The sequence below is a fragment of the Acartia tonsa genome, chromosome 4 (genome assembly GCF_053477335.1).
Source record: "Acartia tonsa isolate MP-2025a chromosome 4, ASM5347733v1, whole genome shotgun sequence".
Classification (NCBI taxonomy): Eukaryota; Metazoa; Arthropoda; class Copepoda; order Calanoida; family Acartiidae; genus Acartia; species Acartia tonsa.
Genome location: NC_137263.1, coordinates 29,305,877 through 29,332,862, shown reverse-complemented (window position 1 = coordinate 29,332,862; position 26,986 = coordinate 29,305,877). Strand labels below are relative to the sequence as shown.

General features: G+C 31.4%; 2 protein-coding genes across 2 annotated transcripts in view; both read left to right on the top strand.

Moving 5' to 3' along the window:
• LOC145315420 (multiple PDZ domain protein-like) overlaps positions 1–7,808 on the top strand; it is a 45,097-nt gene extending 37,289 nt beyond the window's left edge. The window contains exons 32-40 of the mRNA XM_080155402.1: positions 267–431; positions 626–787; positions 2,374–2,445; positions 2,946–3,033; positions 3,281–3,486; positions 3,784–3,939; positions 5,537–5,686; positions 6,840–6,932; positions 7,333–7,808. Coding sequence (XP_080011528.1) covers positions 267–431; positions 626–787; positions 2,374–2,445; positions 2,946–3,033; positions 3,281–3,486; positions 3,784–3,939; positions 5,537–5,686; positions 6,840–6,932; positions 7,333–7,416 — 1,176 coding nt within the window. The 3' untranslated portion in view covers positions 7,417–7,808. The remainder of the gene's footprint in view (positions 1–266; positions 432–625; positions 788–2,373; positions 2,446–2,945; positions 3,034–3,280; positions 3,487–3,783; positions 3,940–5,536; positions 5,687–6,839; positions 6,933–7,332) is intronic.
• A 4,566-nt stretch (positions 7,809–12,374) lies between these two features.
• On the top strand, positions 12,375–25,195 carry LOC145318100 (uncharacterized). Its single transcript, XM_080159450.1, has 9 exons — positions 12,375–12,466; positions 14,902–15,025; positions 16,890–16,950; positions 17,269–17,376; positions 18,300–18,374; positions 18,793–18,889; positions 23,290–23,394; positions 23,762–23,809; positions 24,045–25,195. Exons 1-9 carry the CDS (start codon positions 12,399–12,401, stop codon positions 24,205–24,207), a joined length of 849 nt encoding a protein of 282 aa, XP_080015576.1. The 5' UTR covers positions 12,375–12,398; the 3' UTR covers positions 24,208–25,195.
• Positions 25,196–26,986: the final 1,791 nt, after the last annotated feature.

Sequence of the window (26,986 nt, the reverse complement as noted above, 5' to 3'; positions counted from 1 at the left end):
ACGCTTGATGAGATGAAGTCCCAAAAGTCTTGAAAATGCTGCTGATAGATGCTGAGACCTGAAATACAATATATACAATAAATTTGAAGCCGTACTAATGCTTATTCATATATGTATATTTAATATGCTTGATTTAAAATAGAAAAAATATATATACAAATCAAGATGGTCAGAATGTAATACAAATTTAATTGTATAATTATAATAATTACATAATTAAAGAGCACTAAGAAACTATGCCAATATCAATAATGAAAATTATTTAGGTCGGAGATTCCTATGTTGGAGACAGATGTCACCTGAACGTGACAAGTATGATAAAGAGCTACTCTAACCTGAGCTCTCTGGAGGTGGTGGTCCTGCGGCCTAGAGGACAGAGCTGTGTAGCGGTCAAGGAGGTCACTCAGTTCCCCCTTCTTCTAGATGATATGGTAAGTATTCGCGTTCATAGCATTCTCTTCAAAATAACTTAATTCTTGACATGTTTTATAATAAATTGACCATACAACGGTTATTTTGCAGCTTTATATCTCTTGTAAGATTGATTTATTAGACTTCAATTATTTTGCAAAAACCAAATGTATGTAATTTTTTCAGATTAAGATTAAGAATTTACTTATTTTAGATATTTGAGAGTCCTGAATTCAGCTCTTTCCTTGCCAAACGAGAATTACGAGTCCACAAAGGCAAACAGGGACTTGGCATCATGATCATTGAGGGCAACCACAAGGCAACTGGCAACGGTATTTTCGTATCAGACATACAGGAACAATCAGCTGCCTTCCATGTAAGTTTCATTTTTACTTTTATATAAAGAGTCAGGATGTCACAGTTTATAATAAAAGAATGTCTGAAACATAGACGTCCAAGGGGGGGGGGGTAATGGGGCGATTACCCCCCCCCCCCCCCCATTGAAAATTTACCCCTACCCTGGGGGTGCCGTAGGCACCCCCAACCATTTAGGAGGGGGTATTTACCCCCCCCAAACAATTTTGGGGGGGTTAATACCCCCCCAAAATAAAAAATCTCTAACAAAAAAAATTTTGCGCGCTTTGCGCGCATTTTTAATACTATATATTTTATAATATTTAAATTACCCCCCAAAAAAATTTTACCCCGGGGGTAAATTTTTGGGGGGGGGTAAACTAAATTTACCCCTGCCAACAGATTTGAGGGGGGGTAATTACCCCCCCCAAGCAAATTTTACCCCCGGGGTAAAAATTTTGGGGGGGGTAAAAAAAATTTGCGGCGCGCTTCGCGCGCCATTTTACCCACCCCAAAAACGAATTACCCCCCCCTTCAAAAATTTTTACCCCCCCCCCCAAAAAAAAGCTTGGACGCCCCTGGTCTGAAACTAAACAAGTCAGAAAAAAAAATCATCTAGTTAATCGTGTTTTGGTTTAGGTTCTTTTAAATAGGATATTTATTTCTTGTTAAAGATGAAAAGAACAAATAAATTGAAATTCCAGTATAGCTCCGAATTCGATAAATATCCGCTGGAATTAAGATAGTTCTGAAATTGCTAAATGAATATACATAGTTACGTTTAGTTTAATAGGCAAAAATCCTAACTTTGCTGGCTTGGGTCTTATAATTATAAATTTCAACACAAAAATAAAAAATTGCAGAAAGGCAGCAAAATTTGAATTTTCTTTTGATTTATAATACTGCATGATAATAAATCTAGTTAACATTTCATTTTTATTATGTATGCTTCTGTAACAAGACGTATTGTTCTCACTAATTCCAAAAGTATTGTCATAATATAATCAAACATTTATAATCAAATGATATATATTTTAAAAAAGAAACAAAGAATAAATTTTATAATTTTCATACGTTTCGATAAAAATATATTTAATTTGTTGAATGAAAGCTTGTACGTCTATATAAGAAAGGGAAAAAACTTTTTACTACAATTGCCAAAGTTTTGATGAAAACTAATTTTGTTCCCAGCTATATTTTATATTAATGTATTAATTGAATAAGTTAATTATGAATCTAAATTAAATTTTCACCTTTTTTATGCTTTACGCATATAAATGAGATATTACTTAAAAATTGTTTTTCTCTTTTAGAAATTCTGATTTATATTTCTTCTATAATAAAAAAACAGACATTAAGAGCGAAAAATAAATTTCCAGTTTGGCCAACACTACAAAATCGTACGGGCTTGGCATTTGTCACTTTGATTTTAGTGACCCTTCCCCTTGTTAATTGTTTCAGTGGGCAGGCTATTTATTGTATGCCTCTAAATATTTTACGAACACTTAAAAATATATATGTTTAACTGAATAATAAATGGGGATTATTCTACTTCATAGTGAATATGAAAATTGAACATTTAGATAAATTCAACTGTTTTTTTTGCAGGCCGGACTAAAGGTTGGAGACATGATTCTTGCCATCAATACAGAAACATTTCTACATATCTCTTACGACCAGGTAAATATTACATATACGTTTAAAAGTGAAGTTTTTCTATAATTATGACCTATACGCCCATCTGTACGTCCCAATGTCCGTACGTAACGGTTACATATTTTCGTTAAGTTAAGCATGTTATATTTGTCTAATTGATTTTAAACTTTGAATGATAATTTCTATAACAATTAGGAACGATAATCGTAACCAGAAAGTCCGCACGTCCATTTAACACCTGAAAATGCTAAAATCGAAAAACGTGAATTGGAATATGCATACACGTCATGGAACAACATTCATTAAGAGAGCTCTAAATCATAAGGAAGGACAAACGAACATAAATCTTGTAGAGTGTCAGAACTAATCTAATCAGATTAAATAAACGTGCCTAATTTTTTTTTTTTGGCAACGAATAATAGATCGGGTTTATAAAACTTTGGGTACCAGTGTAATTAACAATCTAATGTCCTATCTTTATCTGATTTTTTTCACGATAAGATTTATCAAAATTTTGTTTTTAGGCTGTGTCAGTAATAAAAGGTTTGGGTGGAAATGTGAAACTTCTTGTCACAAATCCTAAAGAGGAGGAAGAGAGAAAAAACAATGCAGGTAATTCTAACTCTTGAAACATTTTTTATCTGCCATTTAAAAGATGAGAAATTGATATTGATAACTACACATTGATTGTTTTAAATGATTACTTTTTATCCTTAAAATACCAAAGTTTTGAAGAATTTGAATTTCAATATTATTATTATTATTCAAAATTGGTCTATCTAATCTTTTATTATGCAATTTTAAACGATTTATGGCTTACAAACCTATATTTTGCGACAAATTTCAGTACATTTTTTAGGAAAAGCCGGTACAGACAGCAAACTAGGTGATGCCAAAGCTGGAGCTGCAGCAGGCAAATCTCCGGCTAAACCCGACCCTAAGGATAAGAAAGATGTGAAGCCTGTGGACACGAAGCCCAAGGAGGAGAAGAAAGGGAAGGTGGACCTCAAGAAGGAGAAGAACAGCTTTGGTTTGGGTCTAGTGGGCGGTAGTGATACTCCATTGGTGAGAATTTATCTAATTCTTAGACGATTAGATCCTATGGAGACAAATTTATAAAGAAATACTCGCTGAATTAATTTTTTTCTCTCATAATAGTGACATTGAAATAATTGTTGTCTGGCCTCGACAGTAGGTTATAATGCATCATTTAACCGTTTGGAAAGTGACTGTTCCTATATAGTAGCAGTCCTCTTTCAATTTAAAATAGGCGCAGATTCGATGTTTCAAGGGTAAGATGGTAAGCTCGAATATGTTTTGACTTATTAACCTTGTTGCCAATCCAAATTTATTTTAATTCAGGGAGAAATATTGATACATGAAGTGTTCCCCGACAGCCCTGCAGCCAAGAGCAACGTGTTGAAGCCAGGTTTCCGAATCAACAAGATCAATGAGACAGAGTTGAAGAATATGACCCACGAGGCCGCTATGGAGGTTCTCAGATCTGCTCAGGATAAGGTGTGCAATAGAGCATGTTAGCGGTTGCGTTGCTACTTTATCATTAAATTTGTCTTGTCCTAAATGTTTCAACCGTAAAGGTCTTTTTTTGTACCCTACCCTTACTGGGAATTTTATTCCTATTAGGAAAAAAAAAATAATTTCAGGATATAGTTATTTCACCTTTAGCCATATTCTAGCTTCGAAACCAATTGATATTAAAATTGATATTAATAAAATATTGATAAACCGCTGGATTAAAACCGGTTTACTAAAATTGTATTATGAAAAATTTTCTATGAATTATAAAATAAAGATAATAATAGTATTACCTGGTTTGTTAGCCCCTCTGGGCCAACAAAACTGGACTATCTTAAAATTTTTCATTTTGCTATCCGCGGAAAGCTATCAATAAACAAATGTTCTCACTTTATTAGTAGCGAAGCTACTCTATAATTCACTTTGTCCGTCCGTCAGTCAGTCCGTCCGTCCGTAACGCTATGGGGGAAATGGGATTTACTCAGCTCCTATAAAAGATAGAATGCTGAAATTTTTTGACAACATTCCCATCATTAAGGAGCACAATTGACTATAAAACATCATTGGCGTTCGGACCGATTTTTAGCAGGTTTTAGGCTATTTTTATATTTTTCACATTTTTCTCCATATCTTCAGTGTTTATGGTCCGATTTTAAAAAATTTTTCAGTTACAGATATCAAAATTAAATTTCCCGTCGTTTAAAGGAACAACCATGAAGGCCAGACTGCCTTTTTAGCAGGTTTTAGGCTATTTTTATATTTTTCACATTTTTCTCCATAATTTCAGTGTTTATGGTCCGATTTTAAAAATTTTTTCAGTTATAGATATCAAAATTAAATTTCCCGTCTTTTAAAGAAAACAATCATGACGGCCAGACTGCCTTTTTAGCAGGTTTTAGGCTGTTTTTTTATATATTTAACATTTTTCTCCATATCGTCAGTGTTTATAGTCCGATTTAAAAAATTTTTCAGTTGTAGATATCAAAATTAAATTTCCCGTCTTTTAAACAAAATAACCATGACGGCCAGACTGCCTTTTTGGCAGGTTTTAGGCTATTTTTATATATTTAACACTTTTTTCCATATCTTCAGTGTATATGGTCTGATTTTCCAAATTTTTTAAGTTAAGGATTTAAAAATTAAATTTTTTGTCGTTTTAATAAAACAGCCATGACGGCCAGACTGCCTTTTATCAGGTTTTTGGCTATTTTTATATGTTTTACATATTTCCCCACATCTTTGTTTATTTTGATGCAATTTTCAAACTTTTATGATATTTCAGTATCAAAATAATTTTTCCCATTGTTATGAGCATCTTTAATATAATTTACTTTGACCATCGTCATCATGCAAAATAAAACAAGGTTTCATGTTTATTTTATCCAATAAATCTATTCTTGATTTTAGTAAAAACCTTTTAAATCTACCTGTATATTCCTATCGACGATTTTTTGTGCTTCGCTACTTATGGATGTTGTCATCCTTGTTTGTATTAACAGTAAAACCGACACAGAAACTTTTGTAAAAAAAACTTGCCTTAACTATTAAACAAAATAATATTTAATGTGACTTTTCTCAGGTGACCTTGCATTTTGAGAAGCGGGAAGGTGGGGACGAGGTTGATCTGTTCCAGAAGATTGACATCACCCTGAACAGGAAGGCGAACAAGGGTCTGGGTATCAGCCTGGTGGGCAGGAGAGATGGTCCTGGAGTATTTGTATCTGCTCTGGTGAGTCTAGATTAGGGTTAAGATAAACAATTTAGATCTACTGCAGTTCCTCGGCAAAATATTTCTAAAAACTTAGAATTTTATTGAATTCTGAAGGTCAAACGACTGAACGTAAATGATATTTTTTTTCACATTGTTACAAATAGTATAAAATATGTTAAATATTCTACATCTTAGTGGCGGCTTAAAAACATAAGCCCATATTTCTTCTAGTATTTTCGAACGTGAATTTTGTGATGTAAATAAGTTATGCAATAATACTAAGTAAGTATTTATTTCATCACAAATGTTTAAAAGTTGAGAAAGGTGAAGGGCTTCAGAAATCGACAAATATAAAAATGTATTGGTTATCTATAAATCATTTATAGATTTCTTTTCGTTGCTGCACTAACAATCCAACAAAAAAATCTTATATGCTGCACTAGCAAGCTATTATAGCAAAAAATACAAGTATTGTGTCGTCGTAAAGAAACAAATTAATTTCTAGATAATTATTTCACTATGATCTCGGATTTTATAAATCTACTGTTCAATTATAAGGTGATTTAAATCATGTGATTGAAATCATAAGTGTATGAAACATCATTTCATCCATTTGGATAAATTTCTTTTCTTATTTTACGGAAAAAAATATTAACCAGAATTTTTTCACTTGTAATTTAAGTGCATGGCCTTACAATACAATATAAGTGCATCTATTTGCACTTCATAAAAAGATTATGAGGTACAATCAAATGATTAGGTGGTGAATTTAAAGTCAAAATTTTTGGAATTGATTTAAAGGATTTCTGAAAAGATTTTAAAAATGTAATGTATATATTTTTCATTGGCGGAAAAGTAAGAGGAAATAAAACAATATGTTAATGTATCATAAAGATTTTCTTAATGTGCTGTTTGCATTGTCCCTGAATAGGTATATCCTCTTATATAAAGTAGTAAGGATTTCTGAAGCTTAATATTTTAATTTCATGAACTGATTGAGTAATCCTTTTAGATCCCGAGATAGTTTTAGGCTCTTTTAAATTTAGATTTAAGCCTTTTGGTGGTTTTTGGATAATTTTCAGTCCCATTCTGGCTTAACCATTTGAATTCAGAGTTTTTAGATGTTAGGAGCACAAAGGCTAGTACAATACATATTTTACAAATGTTGTAGGTCCCTGGAAGTTTGGCAGAGACATCGGGACTTCTCACCCAAGGAGATCAAATTATCAAAGTGAATGACATTGATCTAGAAAAAGCTAATCAGGTCAGTTTATATGTGCTATCAAGTTTTGTGTGTGTGGATATAATTGTTTCCATTTTTATCCCCCTCCCCCGTATAACAAATATACATAACCAAAAAAACAGCAACAAAATCGAGCCCATCTTTATTTTCAAATCAGGTGTATTTTTTACATTTCATTTATTAAAACGTGGGTTTTCATCCCTTCCCCCCCCCACAAAAAATCTAGAGGGAGTAGTTAATTTCTTTTAGGTAGATTTTATCCCTGAGATTAATATTTTTTGAGGGTGGGGTTACAAAAATTTTAATTCGTCAAATTAATCCACGACTTTTCTTTCTTAAAATTTTTAACTACTAAAGGCATATTTTATACAAGAGAATTGCGAATGATGATAAATACCTGAATTTAATTTTACCAATTCAGGATACGGCTGTTGCTGTAATGAAATCAACAACTGGAGACATCAAAATCACTGTCAAAAGACTCAACGCCATATCTAAGTCATAGACCAATTTAAATTGAAAAAAGACGTTTTATGGTGATGATTATTAATAATTTAGTAGACAATAGTTAGTTATTTGTATCAGTTATGTATTTTATTCTTTTTCTGCAATTAAAAGAATTTATAACTTTATTTTAGTTAAGAAAATGACTTAAAATTGACTTGTTATTTTTAAAAAAATCCTTTATTTTAACATATCAAAATCTATTTGATTCAAGTCTGAAATAGAAAAAAGGTTATTTGTGGCTACTTTAAAGTTACAATTTGTATGAAATCACGAAATCTTCCCTTACAAGTCCTTAGGCAATAAAAAGTAAGATTTGTAGGGATTATACCTATCAAGCAACAAAAATCGTGCCTAACCTCGTCCAGGCTCCTCCAGATTTAAGAGTAATCCCCCCCCCCCCCACCTTATAAATAATGTCGTGGTTGCCATAAACACTACCAAAACCTCTTAAATGTAGCTATAGTTTGCTTTAATGACATTAGTTTTTTAAAAATCAAGCAAATTTTGGACATTTCACACCTTAAAAGTGTGTTTAAAAGAATAATCAAATGGGGATTGACAAATATTGCAATACCAAAAATGAACTAGCCACCTTATTAAAATCTTGACTCCTCCTCTCACATAAAAAAAAGATGCTTATAATGGAACATAAGCCAAAATTCTAGGTCTGCTGCTGATAATTGAGAAAATTTCAGGAAATATTCAGATAAGCTTCAAATATAATAGATTACACTCATCTGTGCGCGGAGCTTACCAATCTAAGATTGGCCAAATGATACTTACTTAAGGCTATGTGTTTATCAGAATATAACTTTAGAGAATCAGGGCTATATATATACCTAAAAGTATCTTAAAGGTTGGCGTGAACTTATTTGGTTTTTCTGAATTGTTTGAATTTGTTGAAATGAAGAGGACACTGAAAGTTTTTATTTGAAAACTCTTTACCCGTACTATTTTGTATAGTTAAAGGAATATATCTGAATGTTATTGTGATATAAAAAATGTTTTGATGGATTCTGTATTTTTTCTCTTTGACTCTCATATAAATACCTCTTGTTTTTTTATATAAATAATCTAATAAGCAATTACACAAGAGACAATCAATTACAAATTTAACAAACATGATTGAAAATCATTTAGAATCCATCGAAAATTTAACATGTAAATATTAGTTAAAAGCAATATTTGAACTTTTTGTACATAAATAATTATCCCTATTATTATTATTAACTGATTTATCATTAGGTTTATGCAGTTTGCACTTAAGATTGATTGTATAAAAATATTTATTACAAAAAATAGCCGAAGATTTAAAAAAAATGACTTACGAATGATCATTATTCTATCAAAAAATAACTATATGCTAAAAATAAAATTTGAAAATGGGATTTGGTGTTGTTCATGGTAAAATGTTCCAGGAATCGATTATCTCCAAAAATCTATGAACTTTAAAAGCTACTAATTGCCAATCGGCTAAACTTACATGTTTCGCCCGCACATCGTTATAAGCGGCATAAGAAGGCCAAATCAATAATCTGGAATACCCAAGAACCTATGATGAACAGGGAAAGCAGATTTTTGCAGACAATCCATTCCAAGCACATTTTAACTGCACCTGATCCTAAAAAAGCTTTCAAATGTAATCTCTAAGATAATATTTTTGAGCTATATATAACGATTTGTATCTAAATATAAAAATCGCGAGTATCTTAATTTTAAAGTTTGTTTAGAAATAGATTCAAAATGTTTTTGAGCTAGATATGAACAATTCTAAAAATTATTTACTATAGGAAACTAAACAAAAAAGTGATAAATAAGGTTTTTATTCTCTAAAACCTGATGCTCTAAAAGTTTCATTAATGTTAATCTATGTTAAGCTATTTTATATCTCAAATAATATTATGCATAATATTAGTAGCTGTAATTTTAATTAAACATTTAGTAAAATTAACCCCTTAAGAAATCTTATATGTATGTAAGTGTAATATATAAATTATATACTGATGTTTATTTTTAATTCACCCACAATTTGAGTGTTATGCGTATTGTTGGACCCATTTAATATATATGTAGAAAAACTATACATTAATTCTTTTTTTTTATGAATGTCATTGTATGTGTGATTATTTTTGTTCAAATCATTTATATGATAATGAAAACGTAAGTTGTATAGAATTATATTGAATATATTACCTAGCAGAATTATAAAAATAACATATATGACAGAAACACATTGTAAAAAAAAATAATTTTATCTAAATTTATTTAAATCAGTATGTATAAATTATCATAAATCTTATGTTAATTAAATAAATTGAAATATATATGAATCTTATGAAATGTTGATTAGTTTAAAGTCATTTGTCAAAAAGAAAACTTGCAACCAGAAAATGAAATTGTTTACAGGGCACTATTTATTGAAATATCCATGGAAACCACGTAAAAGAGAACCCGTCAAATATGATCAGATCAAGATTTTGCGAAATTATTATGAACTTTATGGGTGTTCATTGTTCATTGTTCCTCGTAATTCTCTTCTTATACCAGCGACTCGTGGCTTAACACGTAGCGCATCCGCATGCCGCAGGAGAGGAGATTGGTTATAGTCTAGACTCCACAACATATCATAGAAGACGCTAAGAATAGTTCCTACTGCTGCTATGTCAGATGTGCAACATTAATAGACGCAACTCATTGATATGCATAGTTAGAATTACCAGACAAACGCCTTTTCCAATACAGACCTTCTTTGTACAGCACTGACACTTGCCTGAATAAAAACTTTAAATCCGGTTTATTAAGCGGCAATTTCTCATATTTAGCAAGTAAAGTTAGAGTTAAGTTCAATGCCAAGCGCAACTAAGACGACTTTAGATCTTGAATTTGACACTTAATTGTAGAAATCACTAGCGGCCGCGCCTCTAGCATCTAGGGACTCTATATTCAAAGGAGTACGATGGGTGTAAAAAAAATTCTAAAGCCATCCAAAGGCATTAATCTAAATATAAAATAACATTAAATCGTCCCTGGACCTAAATGATGCTTCCCTAAAAAGAAAACTCATCAGATCTCAAATTTTAAGTTTCATAAAAGACCTACTACTTTATATAAAAGTAAAAATACTTTTTAAAGAACCTTCTATGTTAGTCTAAAAATATTCAAAATAAATTATATCAAATTTACGTTGCTATTTTACAAGCTTGTTATAATTGTTTACTTTTTTAGAAATAAAAGACGTACAACAGAATATTTATTAAATTTTGTCATTCTATGCGAATTACCATACTTGTTTTAATAATACTTTTAAGAAAGAAAACTTTAATAAATAAACTTTCCTATTAAAATGTGACCAATAATTTCCACAAAGCAAAGTTGCTAGGTTGCAAGTGACCAAATTAAAAGAAAGCTAACATATGTATGAACATTGAATTTGGTAAATTTGTACCATATCAAACATTTGAAAAAGTTTAATAATTATAATACCTCAATTTTTTAATTTACTTTTTACACAAGGTTTCTAATTAACTAACCAATCAATCTTCAAGTAGTGGACAAAATCTACATTCCACCAATAGAATTCCATTGAATATATCATATCTCATCACTATCATAGCATGGAATAAATATTTTGTGCCAGGCCAGGGTAGGGATAATTTTGATATCCTAATTGACCTGCATAAAAATTAAAATGTATGTATTGTATATTAATTGAGTCTGGTGCATGGTGTTTTTTTACGTGCTAGCTGGTTAAATATGTTCAGGTTAAACTACCAAATAAATAGTCTGGGCGTTCAAAATTTTGCTACCTTTTTTAACGGAAATTCTTTTATAAAATCCTTTGGTACTTAATCTCATAAGAAAAGTATGGAACCTAGTAAAAGTATCTGACTCTTATTATGACGTAAAAAAATTAGCCAATGAGCCACTATAAATTTTACCATTAGTCAATTACAGTGTATACTGGCCTCTCATTGGCTAATTTTTTTACTTCATAATCAGAGTCAGACACTTTCACTAGGTTCAGAAGTTTTTCATTGTTCGCAAGGAATGGCACACCCGCAGGGTTCATACCGTGTAAAAGGGTAGAAAACACGCCTAGTGCACTGACACCTCCTTTCATTCCTGTAAACCTCCTTTACACAACCTCCCCCCCCCCCGGATTAAGTGGGTGTAAAATAAAAAAAATTGCTTTTCGCATTGAATAACCAACACATAATTTCCATTTTTGAAAACTAGAGAAGCTGTATCATGAATTTTAAATTCTAAATAATTTATTCTAAAGTTTATAATAAGGCAAGGTAAACAGTGTGTTACTAGTTCAATATTTTTAATTACACTCTCTTATGGACCTTAATCAATTTACCACCCTAAATTTTATGTGACACACTTCTCAATTTTTATTCTAATTGGGTGTAAAAATTAAAAACGTTCCAAAATCCAAATCCCGACTATAATTTTAAAAACTCCTGTAGATTTCTGATTATAATTTTATAGAGTTTGTTAAAACACCAGTTTTAGACATGGTCAATACAGTAAAGTTTTATTAAGTAATTTAGTTTCTTCCAAGCATTTATACCAAACATTTAAATATTAGAATTATTAAATTTGTAAAAATAATAAGTATATTTAGCATTTTGTACTTTTTTAAACGTTGTCACAAATAAACTTTTAAAAAAAGACAAACATGCACATAAGATATTCCTTAATATGCTCATGTTTAGTATTCACATTTAGTCGTTAATTTCATGTTAGATTAATATTCTTCCCTATTCTATATAAAATTTTGTGTGTTTGTATAACTAAAATAAGTAAAAAATGAGATACTTATTACTTATCTTCTTTTTTTCCAATACACTTTGACTCAATTTAGTCAAAGAAGCAACAAGTGCACAATATAAAGATCGCGGTAGCATTGCAAAATTAGAAAATACCAAAATTTGATAATATTTTAGTCTTCATTCCCTTTTCAGAAATGAAAGAATGAGAGCAAAATCTACCCGATCTCCACCACAGAGATTGGAGAGCCTTCCCTACACCACCACTGACAGGTTGTCGCAAATGCCATTTTTATGTCAAACTGTTTTTATTTGCCAAAAAAATAACCCAGAATCAGTTTAATAAAAGCCTTACTTAATTTGATTCAACTAGCAGCAAAACTAAAGTAATTTTTTTTTGTAAACTATATAGAAATATGACAGGGGGGGGGGAGAGGTGAATACACGCCCTGCAAATATCTTCTGCACGCCTCTGCTTTTAAATATTCCTCCAGGAAATACCAAATGTTATGTTATGTTAAACTGCTAATAATTCAGATTTGTCTAATAAAGTGGAAATTACTTAACAATGTTGCTGAAAGAACTGACTGGTTTATCGAATGCGATTTTAAAGTCAAGCTGCTTATAAATCATGTTTGCTATTTTATTATTTGGAAACCCTTAAAATTTGGTTAACACTGGAGATCATGTTAGGTAAGGATATAGTAGAAATTTGAGTTAAGCCTAAATCTCCAATGGGGTTAGAAATAGAAAAAATGTTTAATATGGTGCTACGAGGGGGGGAAGGGGGATTCAATTATCGAGGCACATTGTTGAAAATAATTATTAATAACATAACCTGATATAGCAAGAAAATCACAAAGTCCAGACTAATCGTGTGTTCAAAATATAGAGAACTACCACAGTTAAATCTTTCATATTCATAATCAAGCTAAAACTGGTTTTGTGTAAAATTTTGAAATAGATAAGGATGATAACTTCCATTAAAATAGCGAAGCACAAAAAAATCATGGAATCGACACACAGAAAAAACGAGAAGTCGAGCTGATGTTCAGTTGTTATAACAAATAAAAGAAAAAGAGAGAAGGTGCAAATATTTTAAATTGTTATAGGAATCTTCACTGAAAATTTCAGCTCTCTATCTTTAAGAGCAGGCAAAAAAAAATTATTTACCTCATTGCCTTACTAAGAAAGCTAATTGCCTCTTCATGTATTTATACACAAATCGATCCCATTCATGACATCATAAGAGGCCTTTGAATTATTTTGTATCAGTTTTAGAAAAAATAGAAGAAAATTTTTATTTAATTAAGACGCACAGACAATCTTTTGTCTGTAAGACTATGGAAATGACATGTATTTCATAAAAAAAAAACAATCTAATATATATCAGTCTTATAGCCGCCTTAAGATCGAATTCATTTTTTTTTGCAAAACGTTTTCTATATAGATCCTTTCAAATTCATAAACTTTGAAGCAAATTACCTTACTTAAGCATAAACAATCCAATTTTAAATATGACAAAAACTGTAAAATATTAAACATATTTATGTATTTACGATACATATCAAATTAAATTCTCTACATAGTACGCAGCAAATTTAAGTTAAATAAAAGTTGTATTAGCCCAACCGTCCACCAAATTTTGAAAAAACTTTGACGTCAGAATAAAAGGTAAATAAGTATTGTCCAATTTTAGTTTTTAATTTTTACCATTAAACTCAAAGTATTTTTGGTGCAAGTCCAAATTTTGAAAGTCAATCATTATATATTTTATCCCTAATATTAATGTTCACAATAAAAAAAAGGATTTATCAATCAAAGTTTTCTGATACGGGCAAACGGACGTACGGATAATCCCTATTTGTAACAAGCTTAAATTCAACTGTAATATTAAAGTGACAGAGTATTACCTATATGTCAGAACATAAATGTTAAATTAAATTGTCAAGACTCTAGGGGGCTTGGTGTCGCCTGTTTTGGGCCAAGGCATTCCCCCACCCACTCTAATTATTTACGTCGCGCATCTGACATACCAGCAGTGGGAACCGTTTTTAACGTCTTTAGTTATTAATCGGTGTCGGACCGAGATTCGAACCTATCAACTTCCCAACGAAAAAAATGAAAGTCATAGTCACAATTACATAGTATGATAAGAACTTTGCCCGAACCATGAAAACGAAGAGTTAATAACAACATAAAATGACCAAAATGTGCATGTATGTATTTAATTATTTTAAATAAACAAATACAACTTTTATTTCACAATCTTGGTATTAGAGCAATTTTTCCTTAATTTTTCTTATAAAGGGTATGTACTGTACTCTAAGAAGTAAGAATAGGTTCATTCGTACTACCGGATGTACAGTAAACTGCATATTCATGAATCGGAAAATAATAGTTGCAATGTTTTCGATTATTGTCATATTAAAAAAATCAAATTATACAATTACACACGACTGGTATTATCGATCAAAATTGTATTGTGTCTTGATAAACCTATTCATGACTAGCCACAACGAGCAAAGTAAAAATTTAAATTTAATGTCACGTTTATTAATTATTTCATTCAGGTTTTATTGAATTTCTAGGTTTGGTGATTCTTATTTATTAAAGGGAATCATCTTACGGTTTGTCCGTCCATAAAAGATAGCTATTATCGTCAATTTAGGCATTTCGCGATAAATTAAACGATTAAAATATTTAAGATCTCCAAGCTTACGGGGTAGCAAGCACAGTAAGATCCCTAGCATCACCAACCACCCTCTGAACACACTGCTACCTGTCACACAGGATGGCTCGGAACACCCACAGCCATTTTACACAACACAGGTAAAGTATTTACCATGGTCAGGACTTGGTTTTCTCTCCAGTACTTGGCCAGCATTAAGCTTTCCATGACACCAAACCCGCGACTTTGGCATAACACGTTGCTAGGTGCTAGCCTTGAATTGCTCGGCCCAACACTCTGTCATAATAAAAGAAGTTAAAATTTTCCTACTACTGCTATGTCAGTTTTAGCGCAATTGATATTTTGGAGGAACAACAACCCACTGTTATCTCATCTCATATGAAAGTTAGAGAGATAAAGAAATTTGTGCATTTACCCTGTTCAATACAGAATTTTTGACTATAAGTAAGTCAAAGTAAAACTTTACTTTCTTCATATAACAACCTTTATTAATAGGTCTTTTTTATTTAAAAATTTAAAACGGCTGTATTTTTTTTATTTTTGAACTATTGTCGCTTGGAAACTTGGAAACTGACGCAAGTAAAATTTGTTATTGCATTATAAAAAATGAATTTACCTTTAAAAAGTAAAAGGATAATAACACCATTGAATGGAGAAGTAACCTCTAATAGTTGTACATAAACATTTCGATCAAATGAAATACAATTATAATAATAAGAAGTAAAAAACAAATTGTATACAACCAGATCATGTAAAAAAAAATTAAAAAAACAATTATTAAGTAACGTCGCTATACTGGTCACAAAAAAAACCTATTTTTCAATTTCTGACACCCATGTAAAACATGTAATAAATTAATTTTATGACACTTAATTTATGATTAAATTAAATCTTAATGTTGTTTTGCAATTAAAGGTCATTTCCTTATTTTCGTGGCTCTACAGCTGTTAGGCTACGGATGAAGTTAGCTTGGTTGAGTGCTTAGCAGCTGATCTGCGGATAATTATAAAACTAAGCGACTTAGGTTCATATTCGCAGCAGCTGGGGATTATACCGGCTTACACTTCCTCAAAGCCGCATTTTATGCGTCTTATTGTGTGACTTCTTTAAACTCTGCGGCTGATTATGCTACTTCTCAAGGCTGCAGCTTCGTGCGGCTACCGAACCTTACCTTTTTTTGTTTGATTTATGTTCTTAAATTTGTAATGTTCATTTGAAGTCAAGAAATGAGTTTTAATTTTTGGTAAAGACAATCCATTTCATTAAATATTCACTTGGTTTTATAAATTATTTATAATTTCCTTTATGCTTCTACAATTCTAAGTAAAAGTTTAATGAAAACTCAAAAACTATTAATTATGCAAAGATAATTAAAATATTTTTTTTAAAATTTATCAATATTTATTGGATATATGATATTTTTCAAACAATATTAATATAAATGAAAAAAAAAATTCTACGATGATTTATAATTACCAGTAGATACGTAAATAGAAATTACGCTGGTCGAAATATCTGCTTGAAATCTAAGAAAATATTTAAAGATATCAATCCAAATTTCTATGAATATATACACAATAGTTTCAATAAAAAATGATTATAGAAAATTCAAAACAAGGCAAAATTTAAATAAAATATTGTTCTAAAAAAATATTTTTCCCAGCTGTCATAACAAATGTACAAAATGTCAAGATATTTATTTGATTAATGTTCTTTTTTTGTGTCCATGTAATTGTTCTTGAAGCAGTTTATTAAAATTCTTACTTACTAGTGGCTTTGCACCTAGAGGTTGGGAGCCACCCGCCCACCTTGTTATTGGTTTTTAAGGAAAAGGGTTATTAAAACTTTTGGGGTTTAATTTTTCTTTATAGAATAGCATTACCTTTATCTCGCTGTTTCACAGCTATCTTGGTATAGCTGTGGATATAATTGTCTGGTTATCATATCAAATGAAACTGAAGATTTTATTTTATTGTCAATTTAATTACCTTGATTATATTGTAGACTGTTGTTCTAAAAGTTGGAGATGGAAAGCCAGCTTGGAAACTTGCTAACAGACAACAGGAACATAAATATTTTTTTAAATTTAAAAATAGTTTATCAATATAAAACTTTGTTATACAGATCAATCCCATACAATTTGGGCTTGATATAAAGGAATTTATAAGACTTAGGAAATTGGTATCAGTCTTACCAATTCTTTTTATTCTATATTTTATCATTAGTAATGTGGCAAAAATTAATAAGTATTATATTTAAATAAATAAATTTACTCTTTAATGCCTACAACCAAAATCCGGTTCAAAACGAAATTGTTCGCCAATTATAGATATTATATTACAATTTGTAGCTAAAATTATGAAGAACAAAATATTTGTGAAGGGAGACAAGTTGTTGGAGTTATGGGAGACCTCGGACAGGTTCCGGATCAAGTTCTTGGAGGAACTTCTCAAGGATTCTTTACACGAGCAGATCAACTCCATATGTTCTGGTAACCTATACTTAGCTATTATTGCGGATGTTTCCCTAAAAAGTGCTTGTTGAACTATGGTTAGGGCCCTTAAAAATTGTCTAGGCATAGGGTTAATACCGAACACCCCCTTGCTCATTGACTAGATTTATTATTGATTATTAATCACTGTTAAATATGTAACAAATAGAAATACAAATAGAACAAGGATGACAACATCCATAAAAGCGAAGCTCTGAAACGGTAGGACAAACGGACATTAACACTTGTATAATGTCAGAACTGAATAATTAGAATGCGAATGTAAAAGAGTCAAAGCAAAATTGTAAGTAAATTTGTTGAAAAACTGCTTGATACAGGATAATGATTATGGACATACTTACATTTTTAGGACTTGATTATAGAGTTGCTTCGCTTATAATATTGTACTTTGTTGTTCCAGGAATCAGTATACCAAAAATCAGACCAATCGGATAATTAGGTCACATAAAATTTGTTGTTAAAAATGTAAAAAAAAATCAACATGTTTAAAATGGACGTACGGACATTCTGGTAATGATTATAGAGTTGCTACGCTTTCTAACTCGTACCTAACTATTACAGGAATCACCTTGCAAAATTTGAAATCGATAGGACAATTCTAACATGCCTAAATTAACGAAAAAAGCTATTTAAAAAAGTAAAAAAATCAACATGTTTAAAATGGACGTACGGACATTTTGGTAATGATTATAGAGTTGTTACGCTTTCTAAATCGTACCTAACCACTAAAGGAAGCACCATGCAAAATTTGAAATCGATAGGACAATTCTAACATGTCTAAATTAACGAAAAAAGCTATCCGTGACGGACGGACGGACGGACGTACGGACGGACCGACCCTAATTATAGAAAAGCTTCGCTTTTAAAAATAAAAAAAAACACTATTTATTAATTTATTTTAGCATATGTTGTGGGAGCGAATGCAAAGAGAAAGAAAGATAGAAGTTTATTAATCTGGCTACAAGAAAATATTTTTGGTAATTTGATTCAATTTTTAAATCTGATGCGTTACACAATTTCTAAAATTAAATTTTAAAAAGTAAGGAAAAATTACAGTCATCTTTAAAAAGCTTTAATTGTTATTTCTCGCATTGCAGCTTTCCGCGGATATAAAATTTACAATTTTAAGATTAAAACCAGTTTCTAATCCACCGGAAATAAATCGGTTTCGAAGCGATACGGAAAACTGTTCTATTTCTATAAAACATACCTTTTGAAGTCTGTTTCTTATGTTTCTGGTTTATTTATATGTATATTTTTATGTTCTTGTTTATATATCAAATTTATCATTGCTCTTTTTATAACCACTGAACATCTGCTTTATAACTCAATTATTTCGTTTTATTTTTTTATGCTTCTCCACTATTGGATGTTGTGATACTTGTATACTTTCAGAGCCAGTATTATACGAGGAGACAGAGCATAGCGTATATCAGGAGGTTTTTGATGTTTCTAGAACCCTAACAGAAAGTGAGATTAGTCAATATGAAAGGTAAGACAACTAATAAATTTTATCAAGTATTTCATTCATTAATCATTTAATTTTTAGATATCGGGAGTCATCATGGTTTAAAACTAGACAATTTCACTATAATTTTTACATAAATATAATATAATTAAATACTCTAAAATGATGTTACACATAAAACACCATGAACCCCTGAAACATGCCTTTCTTTGAATGCAATGGAGGACATTAGTATTGAGAATCAAGTTTCCAGATATTTAACCACAGACTTTTTTAAAACAGGAATAACATCATACATAAAAGCGAAGCTCTGTAATAAAAGTTTTAAATGAAACGGACATAAGCACTTTTAGAGTGTTAAAATTTAAAGAGCAGAATTTAAAGATATGTATATATATAGTAGATCTTTTCATGAAAATACACTTTTTCGAATATTAGTCTTCTGCTAACCTAAAAAGTTACTTTAGGAGCCCAGAAATACATGTACAAAATTTCAGCTCTCTATCTCTACTGGCGACCTAGCGCCAGGCATGTAAAATTTCAACAGATAACGGTAGCACGGCGGTTTTAACAATATCTCAGCAATGTGCAGGTTTTAAGCTCTTCTGCATATTTCAATTTAAACACATAAAGACAAAGGTATATTATCCCAAAAATCTTTTGTCAAAGTCTACTCTACACCTAGCGCCAGTCAGTTTTCTAAAATCATGCATTTTATACCTGTGAAAATAGAAATCGCCAGCGCTAGGTGTAGAGTAGACCATGACAAAAGATTTTTGGGATATTATATCTTTGGCCTTATGTGTTTAAATTGAAATATGCAGAACACCTAAATTCATCTTCCAAGCCATTCTCTAAGCATTTTAATTTTTTTTATGAAATAACGGGATTTCAAAACTGCCCTTTAAAAAGGCCTAAAAAATATCTTTTTTTGTCATTTTTTTCACTGCTTATAGTTACAACTTATTAAGATATTATGCTCAGTTAAAAAAAATTGGCGCCTTCAGCATCAAAACCGGCAAAAACTGGCAGTTAAACTTCTGTGCCCCTACTTGCCCCCCTCATCGGCCATCAGTAGTTATCTCAAGAAGTAAAAGAGAAAGATGACTTTTTAAATAAAACTGAACTAAGTAACCATTACAGATTTCATTTTGGGACTTTCCTTCTAGGTGCTAGTAAAGCAAAAGACCCCCCAAAACACAAAAAATATGAGTTCTGAGCTTATTTTTAAAGATATCAACCTGATTTTTTTATAGAAAACTTTTTAAATAAAACTGAACTCAGTAATATTTACACATTTCATTTTGGGACTTTCCTTTGATGGGCTTGTGGAGCAAAAGACCCCCAAAACACTAAAAATATGAGTTCTGAGCTTATTTTTAAAGATATCAACCTAATTTTTTTTGAAAACTTTGTTGACATAATAGAACTCAGTAACATTTACAGATTTCATTTTGGGACTTTCCTTCTAGGGGCTTGTTTGGCAAAAGACCCCAAAAAACTAAAAATATGAGTTCTGGACTTATTTTTAAAGATATCAACCTAATTTTTTTTTAGAAAACTTTTTTTACACAACCAAACTCAGCAACCTATACAGATTTCATTTTGGGACTTTCCTTCTAGGTGCTAGTGGAGCAAAAGACCCCCCAAAACACAAAAAGAATGAGTTCTGAGCTTATTTTTAAAGATATCAACCTGATTTTTTTATATAAAACTTTTTAAATAAAACTGAACTCAGTAACCATTACACATTTCATTTTTGGACTTTCCTTTGATGGGCTTGTGGAGCAAAAGACCCCCAAAAATACAAAAAATATTAGTTCTGAGCTGATATTTAAAGATATCAACCTTATTTTTTTAAAGAAAACTTTTTTAACATAACCAAACTCAGTAATGTTTACTGATTTTGTTTTAGGATTTTCCTACTAGGGACTAGTTGGGCAAAAGACCCCCAAAAACTAAAAATATGAGTTCTGGACTTATCTTTAAAAATACCAACCTAATTTTTTTGAGAAAACTTTTTTCACATAACCGAACTCAGTAACCTTTACAGATTTCATTTTTGGACTTTCCTTCTAGGGGCTAGTTGAGCTAAAGACCCCCCAAAACACAAAAAATATGAGTTCTGAGCTTTTTTAAATGATATCAATCTGATTTTTGTAAAGAAAACTTTTAAAATAAAACTGAACTAAGTAACCATTACACATTTCATTTGGACTTTTCTTTGAGGGGCTTGTGGAGCAAAAGAACCCCCAAGACACAAAAATATGAGTTATGAGCTTATATTTAAAATTATCAACCTGATTTTTTTAAAGAAAACTTTTTTAATATAACCAAACTCAGTAATGTTTACAGATTGTTGTGGAGCAAAAGACCCCTCATATTTTAGTGTTTTGGAGGGTCTTTTGCTCCACAAGCCCCTAGAAGGAAAGTCCCAAAATTAAATATGTAATAGGTACTTAGTACAGTTATTTTCAAAAAGTATTTATAAAAAACCAGCTCAATATCTCTAAAAATAAGCTCAAAACTCATATTTTTATTGTTTTGGGGGTCTTTTGTCCCACCTGCCCCAGAAGGAATAAAAGTGTTAAAGAAGTCTTTTGCTACACAAGCCCCTAGAAGGAAAGTCCCAAAATTAAATCTGTAATGGTTACTGAGGTTGGTTATGTTAACAAAGTTTTCAACAAAAAAATGAGGTTGATATCTTTAAAAATAAGCTCAGAACTCATGTTTTTAGTTTTGGGGGGTCTTTTGCCCAACTAGCCTCTAGAAGGAAAGTCCTAAAATGAAATCTGTAAACATTACTGAGTTTGGTTATGTTAAAAAAGTTTTCTTTAAAAAAATCAGGTTGATATCTTTATATATCAGCTCAGAACTCATATTTTTTTGTGTTTTGGGGGTTCTTTTGCTCCACAAGCCCCTCAAAGCAAAGTCTCAAATTGAAATGTGAAAACATTACTGAGTTCAGTTTCTTTTAAAAAGTTTTCTATAAAAAAATCAGGTTGATATTTTTAAAAATAAGCTCAGAACTCATATTTTTTTGTGTTTTTGGGGGTCTTTTGATCCACTAGCTACTGGAAGGAAAGTCCCAAAAATTAAATCTGTATAGGTTGCTGAGTTTGGTTATGTGAAAAAAGTTTTCTCAAAAATAATTAGGTTGATATCTTTAATAATAAGTTCAGAACTCATATTTTTAGTTTTTGGAGGTCTTTTGCCAAACAAGCCCCTAGAAGGAAAGTCCCAAAATGAAATCTGTAAATGTTACTGAGTTCCATTATGTTAACAAAGTTTTCAAAAAAAAATCAGGTTGATATCTTTAAAAATAAGCTCAGAACTTATATTTTTTAGTATTTTGGGGGGTCTTTTGCTCCACAAGCCCCTGGAAGGAAAGTCCCAAAATGAAATCTGTAATGGTTACGTAGTTAAGTTTTATTTAAAAAGTTTTCTTTCTGTGTGATATCTCTTTTACTTCTTGAGATAACTACTGTTGGCCAAAGAGGGGGGCAAGTAGGGGCACAGAAGTTTAACTGTCAGTTTTTGCCGGTTTTGGTGCTGGAGGCGCCAATTTTTTTTAACTGAGCATAATATCTTAATAAGTTGTAACTATAAGCAGTGAAAAAAGTGACAAAAAAAGATATTTTTTAGGCCTTTTCAAAGGGCAATTTTGAAATACCGTTATTTCATAAAAAAAATTAAAATGCTTAGAGAATGGCTTGGAAGATGAATTTAGGTGTTCTGCATATTTCAATTTAAACACATAAGGCCAAAGATATAATATCCCAAAAATCTTTTGTCAGGGTCTACTCTACACCTAGCGCTGGCGATTTCTATTTTCACAGGTATAAAATGCATGATTTTAGAAAACTGACTGACGCTAGATGTAGAGTAGACTTTGACAAAAGATTTTTGGGATAATATACCTTTGTCCTTATGTGTTTAAATTGAAATATGCAGAAGAGCTTAAAACCTGCACATTGCTGAGATATTGTTAAAACCGCCGTGCTACCGTTATCTGTTGAAATTTTACATGCCTGGCGCTAGGTCGCCAGTAGAGATAGAGAGCTGAAATTTTGTACATGTATTTCTGGGCTCCAAAAGTAACTTTTTAGGTTAGCAGAAGACTAAAATTCGAAAAAGTGTATTTTTATGAAAAGATCTAATATATATAAACAAAACTGTATAAACTTGTTGCAAAACCGCTGACTTTCTGGTAACTATTAAGGCGATGCAACGCTTTACTAACTACCTAACTAAGTGTTATCTTAATGTTACATGAATCCCCATGAAAACTATGAAATTGATGGGATAAATAGCCTAAATTAACGAAAAGTGCTAACCGTTAGGCACGGACGGACGAACAGACCCTAATTTAAAAAATTAATTAATTAAATGTTGAACATTGAAGAAGATAATTAAATGTTCAGATCATTTGGTGATGAAAAAGCAGATGAGACATTCTTGACATTCCTGCAGGATCATCATAGAAGACATCTCACTGTTGACGAGGGAAAAACTATTTTTAATAGAAAGTAAGATCTTAAACATGGGTAGCGAAGCAACATACATTGATAGAGAGAGAGAGAGAGAGAGAGAGAGAGAGAGAGAGAGAGAGAGAGAGAGAGAGAGAGAGAGAGAGAGAGAGAGAGCGAGAGAGGGGGAGAGAGAGAGAGAGAGAGAGAGAGAGAGAGAGAGAGAGAGAGAGAGAGAAAGAGAGAGAGAGAGAGAGAGAGAGAGAGAAAGAGAGAGAGAGAGAGAGAGAGAGAGAGAGAGAGAGAGAGGGAGAGAGAGAGAGAGAGAGAGAAAGAAAAAGAAAAAAAAAGTTTAAATAATAAATTTATGTAATTGAGTTTGTGTGTGCTAACCTTGTTTTTGAATAATAAAATACTTTATGTTTAGATGGGGTGAAGTAGTTTATAATCTGAACAAAATTATTGGAAAAGCCAGGTATCATTTATTTTATAGTTTTAAGTAAGGTTAATGGAACATGTGATTAATTTGGAGCAGCCATTTTACCACTCATAATAAGTCCGCTTTTAATAGAGAATTTCTTATGATAAAGTGAGTTAAAAGCAAGTTAATTTTAATTACGTCGTTTGCCAAATTGGGCCTTTATTCACGAAAAATGGATGCAAGGTTCCAATTTGGCAATTATTACCTATAATAATTTGAATTTATTTAGTTTACTGGAGAACTATGGAATGAGAAAGTTGAAGGAACAGTTTATGTACCAGGTGGCCGGGCAGATCCTGCTGGAACAAACCTTGCAGTACATCAACCAGGAGACTGCACAGTGGGATGAATCAAATAGAATTGAAGCTCCAGTCAGAATTGTTCATGTTTAGAATTTTCAGCAAAATTTCTGTAGTAGGGCTTTGTCCTTAATACATAATAATATTTTAATGAATTGATATTATTTTAGTAGTCTTAATTCTAAGACAATGGTTGATTCATCTGAAGTAGGTCTATCTAACACAAACATTTCGCCAATATTTTGCGAGTCAAATTAGAAATAATATTGGCAAAATAATTTTGATGGGGGTAAAATGGCAAAAATTTATCTCATGGGTTTCAAATGATAATACCTCTTCCCCTTGTACATACCTATAATTTACTAATAAAAATGCAATACAGCCAAAGGGCCAAATCTAACAAATTTACAAAATTGTATATTGAATAGTATATTCTAAATCTACAAAATTGTACCATAAATAGAACAGTACAGCCGTAAGAATATATTTTCTTTTCTGGCGATAAATTGGTGTTAGGTTGGGAAAATTGTTTGCCTTGAGATGAATTATTGTCTTTGCTAATATATTTTCCAGTATAGCTTCGTAACCTATTAATATCTGGCTGGATTAGCACGGTTCTCAGCCATACTAAAAATAGCATATATCGAATCATAATGAAGACAACGAAAAGTAAAATACAAATATTGGGTACTACGTCAAACCCTAGATACGTCAAACAGTAGATGCGACAAACGCTAGACAGACAAACAGTAGACAGACAAACCCTAGACACGACATACGCTAGATAGGACAAACGCTAGAATGCAACAAACGCTAGAATATGACAAACGCTAGATTTTTTCTAAAGGGGACAAACAATAGATACAACAAACGCTAGAATTAATCCTTATAATAAATGAAAGGATGTTTGTTTGTCTGTACTGAAGGATCTCGCCAACCGCTGAACCGATCGGGTTCTTCTTAACAGGGTAGCTTCTCATAGGTCCCGGGAAGGTTTAAACCTATTTTGGGGGAGGGTACTACCACCATCCCAAGATATTTCGCCCCTAGAAAATAATTACACCCCCCACCCCAAAAATAATTAATTTAAAAAAAATACTAAAATAAAAAATGGGGGGGAGGGGGTGTCTTAATTTTAGAAGAAAGTTTTCTTATTCGTTAGCTAACCAACTTTTGGTACTTAAATAAATTTTGATTGGCTGGTTTAATGAGTTAAGTGTTCAAACGTTTCAACCACTAATTTTACGCTATAGTGGATGTACATAGATTTTTCGGCCATTATCTTATCCCTGTAGACAAGGGCGTCCAAGCTTTTTATTTTGGGGGGGGGGTAAACATTTTTGAAGGGGGGGGGGGGGTAATTCGTTTTTTGGGGGGGTAATCGCCCCATTACCCCCCCCCCCCCCTTAGACGTCTATGCCTGTAGATCCCTCTATATTAATAGTAATATAAATGTAGTATTAATTAACAAAAAATCTATCAATATTTTTTAAAGTTTAAATTCTAGCGTATGTCGCACTTTAAAAATTCTACTGTTTGTCGCGAAGTTGAAAATTCTACTGTTTGTCGTAGTCTAGTGTTTGACGCATCTATTGTTTGTCTGTCTTGCGTTTGACGCATCTACTGTTTGTCTGTTTAGCATTTGTCGCATCTACTGTTTGACGTAGTACCAAATATTTAAAGTAGTACCACTGGAGTATCTTAAAAATTTTCATTTTATTATCGGCTGAAAGCTGTCTATGATGCGATGCCATAAATGACTAATATCACGTTTCCGAAGAATTTTGTATACAATAGCCAGCGAAGGATAAAAATGTTGTATTGCTTTTTAAAGACCACTAAGGGTTGAAGCTCCTACAAAAAAAAAACGAAAATAAACCCGAAAAATACCTTTCTTTTCTTTTACAAGTGTTGATATGTTGAAGAGAAAGTAATAAAATCGGAATTCACTAGCATCGACGAAAGACTTAAGGGAAGCGGACAGACAAACACGAACACTAATAAAGAAGCTTTGTAACTAAAAAGAAAGGAATAAGGGGCGTAGATTTTGCATTTCGTGTTTAATACATAATTCTGCATAATATCAATTAGATATAAGACTTTTGTTTTGCAACTTATAATCTTATCTTCATAGATAACTTTCTTCTCATTTTTCAGTTCTCATTTTACAAAACAAAATTATTAACAATTTTAATTTAAAATTTAGGTGACTATGACAAATCTCTAATAATTATTATATATATAGTTTTCTTTGAATGTAATAAATTAATATAAAGAATAAAGATTTAGATTTCCTACTTGTTCTAATTTTAAAGATCCTTTTTACTTTAGTAAGGATGTCTCTCTGTCTGCATGCCCGCAAAGATATAATTAACAGTTTGACCTGAAATAATGTCTGTCTTTCTGTAGGTATTAATATATTTCTACTAAGATCTCATGAACGGCATAATATTGAGGGAAGTGTTATCTTGGGAAGGTTCCCGAAAAAATGTATACGTATTAACTAAAATTTGGCGCCTGAGTTGCGGCTGTAGAATTTCAAGAATAATGCGGCCCAGTTAAGGATTATTTTATGGGTGTGGTTTTTACAATATTTTTAATAAATACAGCTACCAAGCCTTTAAACAGGTACAGTTTTGATAACATAGATTTCGTATACCATTACCTATATGTCATTTTGTGTATACTAATAGAAATTTTAATTTAAGTTTAAGGACTCAGCTGCTACAAATTTAAATTCAATCGGTTGCTTTGAAACAGTTACTATTAACTAACCGGACGGGTTTTTGTAATAAATTCTTGTTTTATACGCTTTACTATAAATATTATAAATAAAGCTATAACATAATTTGTTGAAGTTTCAATTGGTTTA